This window comes from Phodopus roborovskii, unplaced genomic scaffold, assembly GCF_943737965.1.
Source record: "Phodopus roborovskii unplaced genomic scaffold, PHOROB, whole genome shotgun sequence".
NCBI lineage: Eukaryota > Metazoa > Chordata > Mammalia > Rodentia > Cricetidae > Phodopus > Phodopus roborovskii.
Window position 1 is genome coordinate 24,260,233 of NW_026125391.1, and position 21,917 is coordinate 24,282,149.

The window sequence follows — 21,917 nt, forward strand, 5'->3', positions numbered from 1 at the left end:
AACCAGGTCGCCATCTTCACATCTGGTCCAAGATGGCGCCTCCGGCCACAGGCCGAGCATAGGCGCCGCACGGGCACGTTGGCGGTGCCGCGCATGCGTGAACTTGGGCACCGGAGAGAGGGCGGGGCGACACGTCAAGACGTCTCCCCGCCCCCGTGGTCGCCCCGCCCCCTGTCCCGCTCCGCCTTCCTCCCGCCCCGAAACCCGGAAGTGGAGGAGGAGGCGCGGTGGCGGAGCCGCAGAAGCTGGCTGAGCCCTGCCCAGCAGCAAGTGTGGGGTTGGGGGCGGGGGGCGGGGCTCAGCAGCCCGGGCGGCCAGGCCTGGACGGGGCGGGGGAGGCCATGGCCTCCGCGGAGTTGCAGGGGAAGTACCAGAAGCTGGCTCAGGAGTACTCGAAGGTACCCATCGCGGGTGGGGAGACGGGGGTCCCTGGCCCTGCGGCCTCGCCTCGCCTCGGCAGCGCTTTGGGACGGAGGGGGATGCTGAGGGCTCCTCCTCTCCTCTCCACCTCCTGCTTCCACCATTACAGTGCCTTCACCTGCAGCTCCAGGGAGATAGGGCCGGGCGGTGTCTGGGTCCGCGTGCGTCTCTGCAGAGAGGAGCTGGAGTTTTGCTTCCTCTCGCTGGCTCAGCCGGCTTGGAAGTGGGATGACAGAAATCCAGGGCTCAGCCTTTGGTGCTGGCGTGAGAGGAAGGGAGGAATTGTGGGACCACCCCTTTGCTCGCTGCTTCCTCAGTTTGCCCAGCCCGACGATGAGGGAGAGCGTTGTTCTCCCTTCCCCAGGGGATGGTTTAAGGATAAAGAGACTTATCTGCCTCCACATCAGTTGGGGAGGGTAATAGTATCATCCGTGTGAACTGCCTCACTGGGACAGGTGCTGTAGAATACAGATGGTGTCTCCCCTGATTTTGACAGCTTGTGTGGTGGGGCCGTGTCCTTTTTTCTTGTATCTTCTTTACTGGAATAGGGCAGTGCTCTCAGCAGGCTCTCCTTAATGTACACAATTATGCAAAATAGGGACCTGGTTCTCTGTAGTGTCAGTCTTTCAAATGGTGAAACCCTTTTCTTGGACAAGGGTGGGTGCAGTTTCTGCCTTAAGAATGTTCTAATGAAGTCATTAAAGCAGAATCTCACCGCCTTTGGAAATGATTCAGTAGTCACGTTAAGTTTTCACTTTTCTTGGCATTCATAGAATTAATGAAAAGATTTAGCCTTACATTTTGGAGAAACAAACAGAAAAAGCTATGATTTCATTAAGCATGTATTCGGGAAGGTGAGATGAAACATTTAAAGAAAAACGAAACCTGCACCTAAATGTGCACTCTTAAGTCTTCAGCATCAGATGATGCTCTGGATATCTCACTCATGCTACTATTGGCTTCTCTCCCCAACCCCCTTTGCATTTCCATTTGAAATTCTGTTAGGAGCTATGACTCCGTGTCAGAGTTGTCTTTTGAGGAGGACTTGCTTGTTTGAAAGAGCCAGAAGTTTGGAACAATTCCATATGATGAAGGAGGGTGGGTGGAGGATGGCAGTGCCCAAATTTGCCACTATTATTTTTGGGTTGAAATTGTTTTATACATATAAAGCTTGGGGACTGATTTCCATCTCTGGAGGGTAAGCAAGCTTGAAAGGCTGTTCCAAATGGCCTGTGAGTAGTTCCAGAAATGCACAGGGCAGTGACCACATTGTTGAAATAATTATATTCCCTCCTGAGTAATAAAAGATGTTGAAAGATTTTATTCATTTGGGTGTATAAGCATGTTTAACAAACTCATGTTATTATGTGCACCCTGCAAACAGTGTGCCCGGGTCAGTTGATCAAGCCAGAGTTCCAGCTGCAGAATCATCTTTAATAGACTCTTCAAATGTGGGCTATAATTATGATACGGTGTGACAAGTGACTGTTCAGTGGACCATAGAGGAGAGTCACTGGGTAAGGGTGGCAGTTACTTGGATGAGGGAGTGGGGAAGGGTGTTGGAGAAAGTGTCAGCTTTCCATGTAAAGAAATTAACCTGGTTTGCTGTCATAAAACCCCTTAAGATACAAGGTAGAATGTGGGGTGGGTCAGATCATGATGGTTGTGAATTTTGCCAAATAAGATGTGTGCAATGGGGAAAAAGTCAAAGAAACCTATGCATCCATTCATGCATCCATGCATTCATGCATCCATCCATCCATCCATCCATCTGTATTTATTAGTGTGTGTGTGTGTGTGTGTGTGTGTGTGTGTGTGTGTGTATGTATGTGTGTGTGTGTGGTGGTCATCAGACAGCTTTTGGGAGTTGATTTTCTTCACTAAGTATCTTCCAGGGATTAAACTTAGATCATCAGGATTGGCTGAGCCATCTTGCCATTTTCCAAAGATCTTTAGTAAGTCAGTGGTATTACGTTTTGGAAGGAAGCTGGAAACTATATGGTAGCTGGGTTGAAATAGAGATTTAGGTCATTGGACCACACTGGGAAGAAATTAAGGATTAAGTAAAGTTAGTGACTGGAATGGAAAGGAGTTTTGGTTTAAAAATGCTTTTAGCTTACTCTTTTTTTGAGGGCCTGCTTTGTTCATAGCACTGTACTCGGAAAGATATGAAGCCTGCAGATGCTGCCATTCATTCTCGAGTCTTTCTTCAGGACTTGGTGAGTGAGGGAAGACAGAGCTTACAGAGTTCTGAGGTGAAAGATTGTCAAGGATTGATATCCCAAGGAAGATCAAGTGGGAGCAAAGGGGTGTTTTAAAGATGTAGACTTGGAAATTTAGGGATGCAGAACATGTTAAAGTTGCATGTTTCATATGTCAGCTTGAGGTGGTGTTGGGGATAATTGCTGATTTTTTTTTTAAATAGAGATGAATTTGCTAAAAATTGAGGCCAAAAACTAGTTCTTTTAAATATCCCCATAAAGATGAACCTGGGGAGTTAATCTGAGTGTGGGTGAGGAGAACACCTGTATGAATATTGTACCAGGAAGAGGTCTGCTGGACTTGGGGGTCATCTGGCCTGCTGAGCCAGACCATTTCTCATTTTTTTTTTTTGTTTACACTGTCATGGACATTTCTGAGCATAGACACCAAGAAGCTGGATGAAGTGACTCAAACTGAGGCAGGGGGATTGCTGTGAGTTCTCTGTGTAGACCAGCCTTGGCTATATAGAGAATTCCAGACTAGCCTGCATTACAACAGAAGACCCTATGTCAAACATTCTGCGCGCACACACACACACACACACACACACACACACACACACACACACGTTACACATAGATAGAAATTGGTTAAAGCTTCATGTACTTTTTATTTCCTTTCAACTCTAGTGCAAAGCAATTTCTAGATTAGATCTCTACCCTTGACAGCCTTGTGCCCTCAGAAGAGGTATTTTACCTTTTTATTGCCTTCCCTGGTACACAGATTGTGGGCTGATACTGATAAAGTCTACTTGCATTGTTCTTCTATCTTATCTAGGATGCTAAGGAAAATGATTTTGTGTTACTATGTAAAAGGAGAGAAGCAGACAGGGTTCCTGAACTAGGACATTTGCATCCCTCCTCATCCCCTTTCCCAAAGATCTTAGCCTCTGCTTGGGGAAGGGTATTTCCTTACTCAATAACATTGGCAGATATTTTCCCTTGAGACTGTTTTTTGTTTTTTTTGTTTTTTTCAAGAATGACATTAGTTTTGGAATAGCATTGTAATGGAACACATGCAGTAGTAAACTATGGGGGAATTCAGAAAGGTTGTGGTAAGGTAAAGTTCTCAATGACAAAGATACAGAGACTTATAGCAGATTTTTTAAAAAATATTTTTCATTCTTTGATGATTTCATATACATATGCAGTGTATCTAATCATATCTATCCCCCCTTCCTTCTTCCTTTCCTCCTGACCCCCAACACGTTCCCCTTGTACCTTCATGTCTTCTTTGGAGTCCTCACTGAGTGCAGTGAGAGCTTGTTGCATACACTGGGTCCTGGAGTTCTCACTGGAGCCCAAGCAGCCTCCCGGGATCCATGGTCCCAAATAAAATTGACTCTTCCTTCCCCAACAGCCATCAGTTGCCAATAGCTTCTCAGCTAGGTTGGGGCTCTGTGTGTCCCCCCCCCCCAGCTTGTTAAATAATTCTGTAGAAAGAGACTGGGACTATAGTTAGATTAGAGCAGTGATGGAGACCAGAGCAGTTGAAAGTTGTAAGGCAAGCAGGTTGATAAAACAAAGGCTTCCAGAAGGATCACTGTAATTGGGGATTAAGACCCCAGTGGTTTGGGCAGTTGAGGTCAATTGGAGACTGACTTCAGCTTCAGTAGTTTTTGGAGATGGAAAAGATCTGTCTAGGTTGGTTTTCAGAGGGTTTTTGAAGTGTGCAACTAAAAATGCAAGCTACTTCTTTGAGATATGAGGGAGAGGTAATGAAGGCCCCAGGTGCCACATTATATATTAAAAATAAAAGACCATATGGTGCTTGCTCTTCTGATTCTGTGGTATATCTCATGAAGAAAAGAGGCAAAACGGGCCCTTCTGGCTCATTTTATTTCAGCGTGCTTTCCTTGAAAGAGCGCTTTTGCCTGCCACTGCGGTATGTGTGTGAGCAAGTTTCAGGGTCATCCTAGTATTAATGCTCTCCTGGGTCAGTGGTCTGTAGGGTCTGAGCCCCAGTTCCCTGTCAGCAACACCATTTGAGGATGGGGTAGAGATGCAGACTCCTGATTCTACACTGAACCTATGGAATCTGAAACCAGCAGTGGGACCTGGCAGTGGGGTCAGACAGTGGCACCAGGCAGTGGGACCCAGCAGTCTGACTTGTGGCGAACCTCTGTGATTTGAATACACACTGTATTAGTAACCTCGTGTTGCCATAGCAGAGTTCCCTAGGAAGCAAAGAACTTATATAAAGGCCTATTTATTTAGCTCACTGCTTTGGAGGGTCAGAGTCCAGACTTGGAGTCGTTCAGGCTTAGCATGAGCACTTTTTGACTATACGTTGCACATGGTGAGTGCAACTGTAGGATCTTGAGAGGAACAAGCCCTTGATTAGATCTCACAACCACAGCATGGGTAGAGGAAAAACAACAAGGTTCTGCATTCCCCTGAGGGCATGCCCCTAGTGACTTGGGAAACTCTTACCAGATCCACTTCTTACTGTCCACAGCACCCACTCCCCCCAAACAAAAACAAACGAGCAACAAAACCAGGTCTACCCCAGACACCAGCTTGTATGTGTGACCTTTAGGGGACACTTATCTCCAGACCCAAGCACATGATAAACTTGGAGGATCATCTTTCAAAGAATGTCATCAGTAAAATAGCCTTTGTTCCACTAAAGATAGTCTCCCCCCCCCCCCAAAGCTGTCTTTGCAGCCTTAAGAACCAGTAGGGAAGCCAAACATTCTTATTTTCCCAGCAGTTTACTTTGCGATTGATGCTGTACTTAGGAAGATGGATGGCCTTTGGGAACCATGCAGAACTGTGTGCCAATACAGAGCTACTTGGGAAAGGGCCAGTTTGGGTTCAGTTGGCTCTCCAGATGATGGGGCTTGGTGGACCCTGGTCCATCACCAGCCCTGAGAGAAATAGACTTAATATAGATTGCATGAAAATTGAATGCCAATTTTCTTTTATTTATTTATTTGGTCATTGTTTTGAGACAGGGTTTCCTTGTGTAATAGCCTTGGCTGCCCTGGAACTCACTTTGTAGACCAGGCTGGCCTTGAATTCACAGAGATTCACCTGCTTCTACCTCCCAAGTGCTGGGTTTAAAGGTGTGCGCCTCCATGTCTTTAATCTTGATGTGTAGGTTTCAGTAGTCACAGTGGGACAGCTCTGTGTTTGGTGCTGTGGGAAGACTTGGCATAAGAAGGGCAGTGCTCTTTTTCTTTGCTGTCCAGTAGGGTAGCCTTGTGTGGAAATTAATTTACATTTATTTATTTGTTTGTTATTGTGTGTGTGTATGCAAACACATGGGTACACATGCATGTGTGAAGGTCAGAGGACAGCTTGTAGTTTTCAGCTCCTCCTACCATGTGGGTTCCTGAGATGGAGTTTGGCTTGTCAGTGTTGTTGGCAGGTGACATTACTGACTGAGCCATCTTACTGGCCCCATGTCCAGAGGCTTAGCACTCAAAAAAAATGAACCTACAAGGCTGAGGAATTGAAATTTAGATTTTATTCACTCTTACATAATTTCAAAAGCATGGCTTGTAGCTACCTGGGTGGGCAGTGATCATTGAAACCCTGGCTTTGCACCTCACTTGTGTTTAAGTAAGTTAGCCAGAGACCCTCCACCTCCCTGCCTCCTAACTGACAAGTTCTGGCCTAGTAGGTCCAGGTGACACCTGATGTTTGCTCCCAAGCTGCTGTTGTAACTTTTCCTTTACCAGGGACAACCTAAGCTCTGCCCCTCAGTACCCCATAGTCTGTGCCTGTCCGCATTTATCTCCTTCCTGAGGCAGGAAGACTTAGTACAACAGAAAAAGACTAACAGATAGTGTGTAGAAGGGTAGAATGACTCAGGTGTTAGGCCTGGATCGAGTGTTAGGGATCATCCTGGCTAGGCCCTGTAGCTGGGATCTGCACCTAGCTTTAGTATTCACAGACTGTGAATTGGGGTTGTGGTGAGGTGTAGGGTTGTCTGTTGTGCACATTGTTTTGTATGAAGAGAAGGTGTATATTTAAAGTTCTTTGTATAGGGTTGTGAATGTCATTTATAAATGGCAGGATGTCCACAGCATGAAAGTGGCCACATTAGAATGGTTCTGACATAGACAGTGGTTGGGTTTACAAGGGAAAAGCCACATGCGTGACTTCTTCCCCTCAACATCTTCCAGCCATTGTGGTTGTGAAGTCAAACACCCCTCTTCTTGGGTCCATGATCCCAACAGAGGTTGTGTAATGGAGACATACGACAGTTGCTTCTGGATTACATGGATGTGTATCAGCCATACCTGCCTCCTACAAGTGTTGGTGTCTGGATGGCAATCATGTAACGATCTAAAGCAGAAACTGCTGGTGAGGAGGAAGCTGGATTGTGAAGGACCAGACCAGGCATCTGCATGAGTATCAGGGCTTATAAAGAGCTGGTTCATTGAGCAGCACCTGGCCACAGTAGCGCTGGTGTGCAGGAGAGCAACCCGTGCCACCGAGTGTAGCGCCTGCCACTGGTCTTTACTGGCCCTCTAGATACATATTTCCAATGGTAATTTTGTTATTAGTTTCACAGAAGCCATTCTTTGAGTTGTCAATTTAGCAAGCAGTGTTTAGCAAAGGAAAACCCAGATCATTTTGTTGTTGTTATAATCAGTTAGATTAGATCATTTTGTTGTTATAATCAGTTAGATTGGATGCCACACAGTTACTTGAAAGTTCCCTCTTTAACAAATTGGTCTGTTCAGTTTGTTCTAGATAGTCTTCACTATATCTTAGAAATGAATGATATTATTTTATTATGTTTTAAAAGTTTTCTGCCATTCTGATGGAACAGGAAGTGATGAGTTAGTATCAGTGAGTTATAGGCAGTCACTAGGAGCTTATGAATACCATACAGAGAAGATGTGTTAAACCAGTTTAAAATGGGGTTTGGAAATGACACCTAAAGACTGGAGTAGGTGTGGTAATCCCAGTGCCGAGAGGCAGAGATCTGAGGAGCAGGAGTTCAAGGTCATCTTCAGCTGTAAGAAAGTTTTATGCCAGTCTGGACTACATGATAATCTATGTCTGTCTTCTGGCTACGGGATTTGAAAGTTTTCGCCCTGCTAGGCGGGTAGCTCATTGTTCTCAAGGGTATTTATCTCTTAGAAAGTAGAAAGCTATATAATGGACGTCAGTATTAAAACAGCATCTCCCTCCTTGGGCTTTTAGAGCAGAGGTTACCAGACTTTTTCTGTAAAGAGCTACACAGTAAATAATTTAGTCCTGAGATGCTGTGACTGCTGTTGCCCATATCTTCCACTGTACATGGTACATAAATAAAGGAGTGTGGCTGCATTCCAAGAAAGCCTCAAATTAGGCAGCAGTCATTTGGATCTCAGACCTTAGTTTGCCAACCCCTAAAAAAAAAAAAAAAAAAAAAAAAAAGAAAGAAAGAAAGAAAGAAAGAAAGAAAGGATTGGCTAGTCTGGTACATGCCTTTAATCCCAACACCCCAGGAGGCAGAGACAGGTGGATCTCTGAGTTCCAGGCTAGTCTGACCTACAGAACACATTCCAGGACAGCCAGGGCTGCTACACAGCCAAACCTTGTCTTGAAAAACAACAACAAAACCCAAACCAAAATAAGAACAAAAAAGAATTGGAGTTTTGTCTATGCGGGTTTACCCTTGGAGACCAGAGGGCATCGGATCTTCTGGGAACTGGAGTGATAGGTGGTTATGGCTCACTTGGCGGACTCCGGGAACTGAACTTGAATCCTCTGAAAGAGCAGCAAGAGCTCTTAACTGCTGAGTGATCTCTCCAGCCTCTTAAAAATTTTATACCTATACTTAAAAAGAAAGAAAAAAAAAGGAGGCAAAATACAGTATTGCTAATTATCTTAAAATATTTTGCCTTTCCTTTTAAATCATATATATTTGTATACATGTATGAGCAGGTGCAGATGTGGAGGCTAGAAGAGGACATCATGTGTCCTGCAGCACTCTACATATCCCTATGAGATGGTGTCTCCTGCTAAACTGAAGGCTTGCATGTCCTCAGCTGTTTTCCTGTTTCTGCCCTCTCTCAGAATTGGGGTTATGGTGTGCCGAGGAATGCCTGGCTTGTTATGTGCATGTTGAGATCCAAGGCTGGTCATTGCGATTACACAATATCCTCCCAGCCCTAGAATTTTGTTTGTTGTACACAGTCTTACCTTATAGCTCACTTATGCTGTCCTGGAACTATTATACAACAGGCTGGCCTCAAACTCAAGGCAGGCTTCCTGCCTCAACCTCCTAGGTGCTGGGAATACCGACCTGAGCCACCACCCTGGAAAACAGTACATTCTTTGCAAACAGCAGCCGTATCTTGTACTTCCTTCTTTCTCATATCCTTTAGCACATTGCCATAGATGGGCAAATGAATAAACACACCTTAAAGAATGGTCTCCTGAATCCATTCTAATGTGAGGTTTCTGCTTCCCTCTTTGGGACAGTGTGTCAGAAGGAGCTTTCCTGGAGTTTCCTATTTGGTTCTCACAGTGTCTTAGGAAAGATGGGGACAGGACAAATTTGTTCACCCATAATGGAGCATGTGACTGAAACTCAGCTGTCTAAGTGAAGACCCTAACCCTGGTAAATGGTGGGACATGTTCCCTGTTGTTGCTGTGAGCTGTGCCTCTTCACTTCCTAGAGGGAGAAACAAGCCACAGATGCTTGTCTTTTCTTTCTGATCTGAAACTTTCTGTTTTGTTTTAAGTCTCCTATGATGGTCTAGCACTCTAATATTCCCATGTTCTTGGCATAGAAAGGAGTCACTTCTGTTCTCCTTTCTTAGGAGACAGATCTGAGCTGGGCAGGGTTAGAATGTTCATTCATTAAATGTGAGGCAAGGTCTTCCTGTAAACCAGTCCAGGGCTGTAAACTAGTGCCGCCCAGGTCCTTCCATCCCCAGGCACTCACTCAGGTTCTGGGATCTGTGAGCCAGCATACCTGGTGAAATAGATTCTTTTTTAAACTTATAGATAAAATGATCCCATTTCAGTTTCTCAGGAGACAAAGTCATTGAGTGTCTCTGTTGAGTTCCTGAACATTAGCCTGTCAGCCTCCATTTATGTTTATACTTACCTATGCTGTGTCCTTTGCTGAGAGTGCTTCTTATTGTGGGAGAGGGTTTTACACTCTAGAGCCAGCCAGTGGTGGCTGCTAGCTATAAGTATGAGTAGAAAGTTACCAACTGCTTTACTTGTATTTGATATTTAACATTACAGAGCCATTAAGATGGCCCAGCAAGCCATGGCAAGTGGGCTTGCTGACAAGCCCAACACACACACACACACACACACACACACACACACACACACACACACACACACGCACGCACACACCTACATAGTAAATAACTGCAAAACAGTTACACATACAGTTTTAAAAAGTAACTATGAGGGAAAAGCTCAAGTTCTACCTCATTACCCAAGGATAAGGTTTATCTTATCTTCCCACCTTTCTCTCAAAAACTCTGTAAAACAGTAGCTGGCATCCTAGCAACAGAGTCAAAACTGCTCCTAATCTCAGCTGTCCATCTCACTGTTCTGTGACTTGGTGTCTTTATCTCTACAGTACAGGGGAGGACACAATTGCCTCCTTAGGATTGTGGGCATTGGGTGATGTCACACATGGAAGGCACTTGGGGTGCAATGCAAGTGGATATTAGTGTGTGTGTGTGTGTGTGTGTGTGTGTGTGTGTGTGTGTAGGGCCAGAGAACAAGCTCAGTGTTATTCCTCAGATGCTGTTGGGACAGGGTCTCTCACTGGCCCCGACTTACCAGCAAGCTAGGCAGACTGGTCAGCAAGCCCCAGAGATGTATCTGTCTTCAACTCCCCAGTTCGCCATATCCTCCCCCCTTGTAAACAAAAACAAAATCATAGGTTCATGGAATTGGATTCATGTCCTTGTGTTTGCAAGGCAAGCACTTTACTGACTCTCTCTGTCTCTCTCTCTCTATCTCTCTGTCTCTCTCCATATCTCTCTGTCTGTCTGTCTCTCTCTCTCTCTCTCTCTCTCTCTCTCTCTCTCTCTCTCTCTCTCTGTGTGTGTGTTTAGGTAGATGGGTTTGGAGGTGCTGTGATTTTTAAACTGAACTTGCCTCAGCTGATGGCTGTCGGATGACAGCCTACTGTTGAGGAGGCATTCCTGTGGTGGCAGCAGCTGTGTGTCTAATATTGGGTACCAGGTCCCCCAAGTCTCTTGAAGCCCTACACTGTGTTCACTTCTTATTCTGTCATTCATTCACTTGTGTTTTTACAAATCAACAGCGTTCCAGAATTTCAAGAAAATGACCTTTTTCCTCTTCATTTTGAAATTTGATTTTTATTTTATGTATATGAGTGTTTGCCTGTGTGTATGTGTCTGTGGCATGCAGACTCATGTTTGTAGTAGCTGTGGAGGCCAGAAGATGATATTGAATGCCCTGGGACTGGGATGCACAATGTGGGTGCTGGAAATTGAACTCAAGTCCCATTGAAGAACAGTTAGTGCTCTTAACCACTGGGCCATCTCTTCAGCCCCTCTTTTTCTTTTATTATATCATTTTAAATTTAGGACAGTGACTTACAAAGAATATAAATCCATATAAAGAGTGATATACTCATAGGCAGGAGACCTGAGTTTTATTTTTATTTTACTTCTTTGTGTTTTTAATGAACCTTGAGACTCATGCTAGGCTTCTGCTCTGCTCTGCTACAGAGCTACAGCCCCAGCCCAGAGGACACAGATTTGCTAGTGACTAGGTTAATGTCATTAGAGACTTATCTTCTGTGTTTCACTTGGCAAATTAATTTTTTTTTTCTTTTGGTTTTTCTAGTCATGATTTCTTTGTGGCTTTGGAAGCTGTCCTGGAACTTGCTCTTATAGACCAGGCTGGCAGAGATTCACCTACCTCTGCTTCCCAAGTGCTGGGATTAAAGGTGTGCGCCACCACTGCCTGCCTAAATTATTTTATCTATTTCCTTTTCAGGGGCAAATAGTGTTTGTTGTCACATAAGTGCACACATACACATACATGCACGTGCGCACACGAGCGTGCACACACACACATACACACAAGTGTATGTATAATATGAGAGGGTATTACTTATTCAATGGGAAATTTTCATTATGAAGTAACTGGTTTTCTTGCTGTAAATGGTTGCTTTATATTAGACATAATTTCCCGCTTTCTGTTTCAGCTTCGAGCTCAGAATCAGGTCCTGAAGAAGGGTGTTGTGGATGAGCAGGCCAGTTCTGCTGTTCTAAAGGTATGCAGTGGAAAGCTGGGGAAGCAAAGGTTGTTCTGTGTTTGGGCAAGCAGGTGGTTTGGGGGATAAAGTCCCAGCTCTGACACTGATTTACTAGGGGAAGGGATGGTAGGAGTGTCTGCTGTATCTAACTTTCCTCCTTGCTTATGTAGGTATATTTTATGTCTCCTCAGCTAAAAAACGTAGAAAAGTACTGACTTTATCCAGTGCATTTCATCTGTAGTGCAAGGCCTTTGTGGAGCCAGATCTCTCGGGATGAATGCACCCTGTGTCTGCCATCACTAGGCTTCACTTTGAAGGGATCGGCCACGTTTGTATTCTCTTCTCCAGTGCTCAGCACGTGGGCCCTAAGAAATGAATTTGAATGTGTGAATCATGAGGTCCATTTACTCTTGCCATTAGTTTGTCACCTTGTAGTGATAGCCTGTGTTGATGTGCACACTGCTTGAGCAATTTGTTTTACCACCAGCACCTTTGTGAACTGAAGCATGATGGGCTGAGAAAGAAAGGATTTGTCTCTGCCCTGTTCTGTCTGCCATATAATAAATGGTGGCTTGTGATGTTTTTGATTGGAGAGATTTAGGATATGAATTACTTTCCTCAAACCCTTTAAGACATGATTACCAACTCTCCTAATGTTTAAAAGCTAGTGCTGAGGCAGTGTCTCCCCAATGGCCTGCTCTGTTTGGCTGCCCCCAATGCTGGCCTTAAGGATAACTCTGAGGCGGAAAGAATGTGTGGATGTCACGGCAGTGGTGCTGGGAACATTTAGTTCTCTCTGAGTGCTCACCACATGCCAGGCATTGTTCTGAGCACATACTACAGCCATTATCTTATTTCCAGCAATTCAGAAGGGATCGATAGTGTTATCACCCTGTTGCAGACACGGGGCCATAGATAGCAGTTGGCCCACAGTGCTTCTGAAGCTGCTGATTGGTTAGCACATTTGGAGCACCATGCAACTAGTGGTAACTCATGGCAACAGTGTAAAGAAACTGCTTTGCATCTTGTTGGTTCTGAGGTCGTTGCAATTATAGTACAGTGTTACAGTACACTGTAATTACAGTACAGTGAATGTTAGTGTGTTCTCTGATTGCTTTAATTGGATTTGCCCCTTAGTGAGTTGGATTGGACTTAATTTAAGATTTTATGCTAATTTACATTTTAGCTGGACCTAGGTGTATCTTTGACCTTCAGGTAAAAATGAAGGGCATACTGAATAAACAGTAAAGAGAAAAAGGGTTCTTCTACTGAACAGGGCACATGGTTGGGGCTCTCTAGCTGTCTTTGTCATGCAGAGCATCCCCACAGCACACACAGCAGCCATACCATTTAGGTTGCTGCTTCAATATAGTTAGAATATCTGTCTGTTAGTTTCACTACTTAGTCTTATAATTCTTCATTTCAGTGAAATTAATCAAAGTAATTATTTAAATAGACGGTAGACTCCGGCTGCCTTTGTTGGATATTAGGGAACACAAAACTGTAAGCAAAATGTGGTTAAAATAGTGTATTTTAAAAATAGGGTGAAACTATGTCTCTAACTTCCTATTTCTTCCCCCTTTATAAATAGTAGAACACAGGTCAGCAGATAGGATGTTATTGATATCGTATGGCTTGAATCTATTTTTTACGGGCTTCAGAGTGAACTGATGTGGACCAGAGTGTGAAGTCCTCTTGCGCTGTGTTAAAGTTGGCTTCAGAACCTAACAGGTGACAGAGTTAGGTGGAAGGAAGTATGCTGAGAAGACATGGACCTGGGCACGTAGCTCTACACTTGTGTAGACGTCCTTGAAGGCCATTAGGTTCTGTCCCCAGCATGGCTCAAAGAAAGAGAGAACTTACAGAGAAAAGAACATAATCAGATTTTTGCCCTTCCTTATCACTGAGAATTATTGTTAATAAGTCTGTGGTTCCCTTGCCAGGCATTGGTGATGCATGCCTTTAATCCCAGCACTTGGGAGGCAGAGGCAGGTGGATCTCTGTGAGTTTGAGACCAGCCTGGTCTACAAGAGCTAGTTCCAGGACTGCATCCAAAGCCAGAGAGAAACCCTGTCTCAAAAAAAAAAAAAAAAAAAAAAAAAAAAAAAGAATGCCGTCTGTGGTTCCCTTAACACATCCAGGTTTATAAATGTGTAGCCCCTGGCCTGTCTGCTGACTGTTACAGACTTAACAGATTTACAGGCATTTTGCTGTAAGTTGCTGACAGTCTGTTATTTATATATATATATTTATAAATATATATAGATTTAGTGACTATACTGGTTTGGCTGGAAGATATTTTTGTGCAAAATAGCTAAAACCTATCTGAAATAATAAACATGTAACATATTCATTCCCTGGAGCAAGGGGGCCTGATTTTATGTTGGAATAAGGACTTAAGCCAAACAGAGTGTGAAGGGCTGTTTTGCTTTGATGTAGGAGCAACTGAAAATGAAGGACCAGTCATTGAGAAAACTACAACAGGAAATGGACAGTCTGACATTTCGAAATCTGCAGCTTGCCAAGAGAGTGGAACTCCTTCAAGATGAGCTAGCACTAAGTGAATCTCGAGGCAAGAAAAATAAGGTAAGTTCAGTACAGGCCCGTGTGGCCTGTGGAGAGGTACCAACTGGCTTCAGCAGCAAAGCCGCTCCAGGCCCTCAGTGCTCCTGAAGGGAGATATTTGTCATTAATGCATCCACATAGGGGCATTTTCCTGTTTTGTTTATGAGATAAGACATCCTTGTGTATATTTCAGACTAGCCTGAAATCCTCAATTCTTGTCTTAGCCTCCTGGTGCTGGAATGACAGATGTGTGCCACCGCGACCAGTTCAGGGGCGTTTCCATAGGAAAGTCAGTTCTTAAAAAATTATTAGGAGCAAATGTGCATAATTGAGTTAGCAGGTGAGAAAGATCAATGGGATATCTCATATCGATCAAAATTGATGTCTTTGTTACCTTGATTTCTGCTAGTGGCTCAAGCAGATAGCAACTGGAGCCTCTGAGATGAGGCGTTGCCTTTGTGGTTTTACTTAAGAGGCAAATTTCTATGCTTAAAAGCATAAGAGGGGATGTTGGGCTTAGTATTGACTCTTATGTGACTATAGACCCATATTCTGCAAGTGTGTTAGCAGGCTGTGTTGAAAGGAAGAAGCAGACAGGGACCCTGAAGAAGGGCGTGTAGGGGAAAGGACACCAGCTCTAGAGTTAAGCTTGGTTTGAATTCTCAGCCTGCCATGTATAACCCTATGGATTTGGCAAAGTTGTTAATCTTTTAGCCTCAGGTTATCCATCTGTAAAGGGAATATGAAAATTAATAGTGATCCTATGAAGTGTATTATCATGTGCTATGTGATCTGTTTAGAAGAATGCTCTGAAGTATTCAAGTAGAGAGGGGACAAAGAGGGTCTACCAGGTAATATTAGAGTCACTAGGAAGTGTGCATGCTTTGGGGATCCCATCCAGATGATCCCTGGGAGGAGATACACTTAACCATGACTCTCAGGTGTCTTGTTGTTTTTATTTTTATGAGTTGGAGGTCTTACTCTGTAGCTCAGGCTGCCCTGGTATTAAATACATAGGCCAGGCCAGCCTCAGATGTGTAGCAGTTCTCCTGCCTCGTCTTCCTAAGTACTGGGATTCCAGGTGTGAGCCGCCATGCCTGGCTAACATACCAGATGAATTATTTAGCAGAAGTACCCAAGACTTGTGAATAAGTCTTAGTTGCCTCCAAGTTTGGAGCACAGAGGACCACAAATAAGTCATTCCACAGTGTGCCTTATGTACTTTCTGTGTTCAAATGTGATGGGTATTTAGTGTCTTTGGTTTTTTTAATATAGCTATATTTTCAAAAGATCTTTTCACCGCCAATTTGTGTTGTGTCAGCCAGTGAGTGCATTTGAAGTGATGAGTGAGATGCTGGAAAGGCTGAGATTGTGGTTGATGTCTACACACAGTGCTATTGTTAGACTGTCTTAGTTCTGTGTCACACAGAGACAGTCGTTCATTCTCAGATCTCCTAAACGGTGCTATTCTTCAGTGGAAAGGTTAATACTAACAAGAAAGGAATTTTTCATAAGCTCAGTTTTTTTTTCCTGTGCGCATAATAGCTTTATTTTAACATGGTTAGGTTTTTATTTAAATAGAATTTATGTGGACTCTTACATGGACATTTATGCTGCTACATGACTCATTGGAACTCCTTTAAGGTATTAACTAAGACTAACACAGTCTCCCAAACTGAAAGATCAGGTTGAGGTGAGGGTCCCTGCTGTTCTTCTAGCAACTCCTGCATTCCTATGCAAAAAATGGTGAGCCCATTTATTTTTTTCTTTATCCGTCTTGTAAGCTACTTGCCTTTGCAGTCTCTGCGGTTCCAGTTTGGGTGCCATAGGCGAAGTTAAGTGGTGGCTGTGTGCCTTTTTTGATTTTGAAAAGGGCGAACACACTGAAGACAAGCCTCTAAGGCCATAGGTGCTGTGTGCCTCAGCATGCTTCTCTAAAGGATCGGAGTTGTGTGGACATAACTTGTTCTTTTCCTCAGAAAGGTGGAGAGCCTGCTTCTCAGTTGAGTCAAGAGCAGAAGAGTGTGTTTGATGAAGATCTGCAAAAGAAAATCGAGGAGAACGAGCGGCTGCATATACAGGTGATAGAAAACTGTATTACAGAACATGGGTCTTAGGGACTGGCAAGTTGGTTCAGTGGATAAAGGTACTTGTTGTCAAGCCTGAGTTCACAACCTGGGCTCCATGTGGTGGAAGGAGAGATCCAACTCCCACAAGTTGTCCCTCTCACTACCACACGCATGCTGTCTTGTGCCCACACACAATAAATAAATTCACATTAAGAGACATGGATCTTGGCACTGGAGCGATGCCTCTGTGGTAAAGGGTGCTTACTGTTCTTCTAGATGACTTAAGTTCAGCTCCTACCACCTATTTTATGCCTCAAAAATGCCTGTACCTCTAATTCCAGGGGATCCCTTTTCTGGCCCCTAAGGGCATTGTCTGCATGTGGTGCAGGTATATAACACGCAGACTGACAAAAACAAAAACATGATCTATGATGTGTAGATTTTTTTTTTTTTTTTTTTGAGACAGCTTTTCTTATAGCTCAGTGCTAGCCTTGAACTCCTTGTGTTGCTGATGGTGTTTTTGGAATCTTAGTCCCATCCACCTGTGAAGCCTGGCATTACTGGTAGGCGTCACTGTGCCCAGCTATGAAAGACCTTAGGGACTGACTGCAGGATGGCTCAGTGCACAAAGGTACTTGTTGCCAAGGCTGACAGCCTAAGTTTAATCCCTGGGACCATAAACCGACTCTTGTCTTCTCACCTCCATACATGCCTGCACATGTGTACATGTGAACACACACACATACATGCAAGTAACTGGAAAAAGAAAAATCTTGACTAATTTGACTCAGTGCATTTTATGTCTAGTACTCATAACTGGTAATTATTATCAGACTCGTTAAGGAAGAAAGCTTTGTATGTTTTAGGAGCGGCACCTCAGTGGAATTGTCTATAAGTAGTGAGACAAAAGCCGTACCACACATTTAAGCTATTTCCATCTGTAAAAGAAGGATAAGAATTTGCCACTCCTGTTCTCTATAGAAATTAAGTGCCTTGGTGCCTGTAGCTCACCTCCCAACAGCTACACTGTGGTCATAGGTCACAGGGTCAGGGGTTGCTGCTGTCCTCACTGTATGATTGGGAGCTTTCCCTTTCAGTTTTTTGAAGCGGACGAGCAACACAAGCATGTAGAGGCTGAGTTGAAGAGTCGGCTGGCCACTCTGGAAACCGAAGCTGCTCAGCACCAAGCTGTGATTGATGGTCTGACCCGGAAGTACATGGAGACCATTGAGAAACTACAGAACGACAAGGCTAAGCTGGAAGTAAGCCCTGCTGCATGGAGGCATGTTAATAGCTAGGTCAAGGTCCTATAAGTTCTGGGTGCTGTGTAGGGACTCAGCCAGAGGCCGAACTGTCACAGCTTTTCTTTATTTTCCCTCCCCTAATTCAGGTAAAATCTCAGACTCTAGAAAAGGAGGCCAAGGAGTGTCGACTTCGAACAGAAGAATGGTATGTGGAAACGTGAATTCCAAGGGCTCTTGAGGCCAGAATAATCAAAGCCCGAGCCTCGGTTTCACTCCTTTTTTTTTTTTTTTTTTTTTTTTTTTTTGTCCACACTGAGCTGAGGAGACTGGAGTAGGTCACTGCCAGGGTCCTTTTCCAGTCTCAGGGGATACAGAATTTTGACAGAGTGGCCTCTGTTCTGTCCCAGGTCTGGGAGACCCTGCTCCTGGCTCCTGGGCCATGGCTCTGTGTTTCTGACTCAGTGGGGACAGGGACTGCCTAATAATCTCCAACAGGAAATATGATTTTTTTTTTTTTTTTTGAGACAGGTTTTCTCTGTGGCTTTGGAGCCTGTCCTGGAACTAGCTCTTGTAGACAAGGCTGGTCTCAAACTCACAGAGATCCACCTGCCTCTGCCTCCCTAGTGCTGGGATTAAAGGTGTGTACCACCAATGCCTGGCTGAAACATGACTTTCTTATGGTACATTCTGAATAAAATTGAAGTTATAGGATCTATAACTGAGAGATGTCTAAACCTTAGAGTATGACATAGCAATGTGCCAAAGCCATTCCATTCATGGTCTTAATGTTTTGGCTTTTGGTATTTACTGTAACACTTAGGTTTCACTGCACTGGTAGAAATACACTGGTAGTTTAGATGTTATCTGTGCTAATAATTTAGCCAAAACAGAAATTATCATCTTTTAAACTCAAGTAATAAATAATCTGGTATAATACTTTAAAAAACTGCACAATGATAGTTGAATAAATAATTATAGATAGTAAATAAGAAAGTTATGATTATCTTGGGGAAGTAGACTCAGGTTGTGCAAGAAACTGTCTCTATGGTGGATTCCCTGGGCATCTCCAGGGCTTTGGGGAATGGGGCTGGTTCCTTTCTTAATGTCATCTTTGAACAACTCTCAGCGGCATGTTCCAGATGTCGGCACAGCTCTCTGAAAGCCTGCCGCCAGCTGTTGGGATAACAAGCAGTTGATGACTCTCTGATTAGTAATAATGTGGTTTTGTGGGTCCTTTTTTCTTTCAGTCAATTACAGTTGAAGAATCTTCATGAAGATTTGTCAGGTAGATTAGAGGAATCCTTATCAATCATCAACGAGAAAGTACCTTTTAATGACACAAGTAGGTATTGCATAAACATTAAGTTTTCTGTCATTTGTATCTTTGAATTTCTCTATGGTAGCTGGTTAAGTAAGATAATTTCTAATCTCAGGAGAAACAAAAACAAAACAACAAATTGGCAGGTGGAAGGCTCTGTCTGGCTCTCTTGATCAGGTCTGGCTCTCTTGTTTCTTAAGGATGTTTTAAATTATCTCCCACATGCTCCAAAGCCAGCCTTCTCAGAAGACGTCCAATGCATTCTTTTAACTGCACTTCTTGTATCCCAAGCCAAACCAACATGCGCATGAAGTGGCAGGATGTTTGCATAAGGGAAACTGTTCATTGGGTTTGGGGGGTACGTGTGTCCACAGTGGGATGTGTCTTTTTGGCCTGTTGCTTCTGCTCCTTGGGAAATCCCCAGCAACAGGAAGCTGTTGAGAAGTTTAGCCTCTGGTTTTCCTTCTCAGGATGGGCCTGGTGGCTCACAAATCCACGAGTAACAAAAAAGAACTTCAATAATACCCTAAAATGGCACTCTTCATGTGCAATAGATGTTTAACTTGTAGGTAAGAATTAAACGAAGCCCTTGAAAACAAAAACATGTTTCCTGGGGAGACCAGTGAAATGTCTAAGTGGGTAAAGGGGCTTGCTGCTAAGCCTGACAACAGAGTTTAGTCATCAGGACTCCCAGGAGTTGTCCTTTGGCCTCATATATATTCAGGTGTCTGTTCTAACAAATAAATTGGTTTAAAAAAATTTTTTTTAAGAAAAAATATATTTGGAATTTGAAGCCTACAATCAGGTTAATACATAGTTCCTTTTTCTACAGCTACACTGGAAATTTGATTTTCAGTTCCCTTAAACTTTTCTTAGAAAAGCCTGGGGTGGGGGTTGAAAGAGAAGAGAAAACAGCACTTGCATCTCATCTAAAACCGGCACAGGTGGGGCTGGAGAGATGGCTCAACTGTTCCAGAGGGCCTGTCTCTGTTTCCAGCACGCACATAGTAGCTCCTAACTGTCTGTAATTCCAGTTCCAGGGGGTGTGGTGCTGTGGGCTTGCATGTGGTACACAAACAAGCAAAGCCACTCTTTTTGTAACATTATGGTTACCAATTATATGGTCTGAGCTATTACAGGAGATGGGGAGCGGGTTTCTGGGAAAGGTGCCGGGGTTAATTCTTACTGAGTATTTAAGATAACTCAGGAGAGAAGCATGCTGACCCCGGGATGAACACTGTGAGGGAGTGGTGTGAGGAGGGAGGCCTAGGCAGGGTCCTTGGTGAGCTCTCCATCGCAGAGACGGGTAGTGAGGGGCTGTGATAGAGAGAAGTCTAGGAAACTGAGGATTTTCATGAAGCGAGTGTAGGAAAGGCAGCCGAACCTGCTACTAGATTCTGTGACTTTGAGAGGACTAGTGATTTTTGAGGGGAGTGTTTATGCCCACCAGATTGCTAGCACAAGGACTTGGGGGGTACATGGGTTCTAGGGGACTGATAAAGTGATGTTGTTTATCTAGCCAGTGGAATTCAAGAAGTGGGCGAGGGCACAGCGTCGGTTATGGAATAGGTGGCGAAGGGAGGGGCTGGATATGGTGGTGCATGTCTATTATACCAGCATGGGGGAGGCTGAGATGAGAGTACAAGTCTGAGACCAGCCTGGGATGCATAGCAAGACTCTGTCTCAAAAGAGGACAAGAAGTGGAGGAGGGGACGGCCAGGTCTCTGAGCCAGTCAGAGGAGCTGTTGCTACAGAGCCCAGGAGAAGCCCAGGAGAGGATTAGTTTAGCTATGGGTTTCAGCCTCTCAGGTGGCATTTCGGGAGTGTAAGAACAGACCAGGGATTGCAGATAGGGCTCAGCAGTTGCAAGCACACACTTCTACAGCAGACACAAGTTTAATTCCAGCACCCATAGCAGGCAAACAGCAATTCCAGGGAATCTGATTTCTTCCTTTAGCCTCTTGGGCACTTGCACATGTGTAGTATGCACAGTAACACACACACACACACACACACACACACACACACACACACACACACACGAGGGTGGGGTGGGGTGGGGTGGAGGAGGGAGAGGGAGAGAACACCTTGACCTTGGCCCTGGTCCTGGCATACAATGGGAGGAGATGAGGAATGGTCATCGGGACAACAGATGGAAAGGTTTGGAATAAATGTCCTGTAAAGCATGAGTGGACACAGCAATGAAGCAATAGATTGGCTTCCTGGTAGAGTTGAAGTTGTGTGGAATACATCTCTGGTTTTGTTAACCTGGCTCTGGTTTTGTTAACAAAGAGCATTATTGAAGTGATAGACCAGCTTTTGGGGGTAGGGTGAGGGGTGGGGACAAGAAGGAAGTCTCCAAGGCAACTGGTAGAAGGCAGAGGTGCTGAGGGACAGAGCAAGCTGGGACCACAGCGAGTGATGGCATTGGAGATAGCACCGGTGAGAATTGGCTTGTGACTGGCTGAGTGACTGAGTGGTGAGAGGAGATGAAGGTCTTTAAAATGACAGACAAAAGCAGTGTGGTGCTTGGTGTTAGGCAGCATCTGAGGCAGGTGATAGCTCGAGGAAGACCAAGGAAGACCTTGGGAGCAGCCAGGAAAGAAATCCCCAAGGGGCTGGGACCAGCAGCAGCAGTGGTGAAATACGGTCCTGTCAGGGAAACTGGTACTTTGGAGGATTAGTGGGGCAGTCCAGGCAGGCTTATTGTAGAAGAGAGACTGCTACCAGCTAGAACATCACCAGCCTTTGTAAGGAACCTTGAGAGGCCCCAAGGGATTTCTTTGACTTGGAAATCCAGGAGTAGTTTGTTTCTTTTAATCTTTTAAT

At 44.3% G+C, this 21,917-nt stretch overlaps 1 protein-coding gene across 2 annotated transcripts in view; it reads left to right on the forward strand.

The window, feature by feature from the left end:
- The first annotated feature begins 235 nt into the window (after positions 1-235).
- Positions 236-21,917, forward strand: part of Ppp1r21 (protein phosphatase 1 regulatory subunit 21) — a 59,642-nt gene continuing 37,960 nt past the window's right edge. For both annotated transcript variants that reach the window (XM_051175239.1, XM_051175240.1), the window contains exons 1-7: positions 236-398; positions 11,842-11,910; positions 14,332-14,478; positions 16,437-16,538; positions 17,624-17,788; positions 17,917-17,975; positions 19,018-19,112. In XM_051175239.1, coding sequence (XP_051031196.1) covers positions 342-398; positions 11,842-11,910; positions 14,332-14,478; positions 16,437-16,538; positions 17,624-17,788; positions 17,917-17,975; positions 19,018-19,112 — 694 coding nt within the window. In that variant the 5' untranslated portion in view covers positions 236-341. The remainder of the gene's footprint in view (positions 399-11,841; positions 11,911-14,331; positions 14,479-16,436; positions 16,539-17,623; positions 17,789-17,916; positions 17,976-19,017; positions 19,113-21,917) is intronic.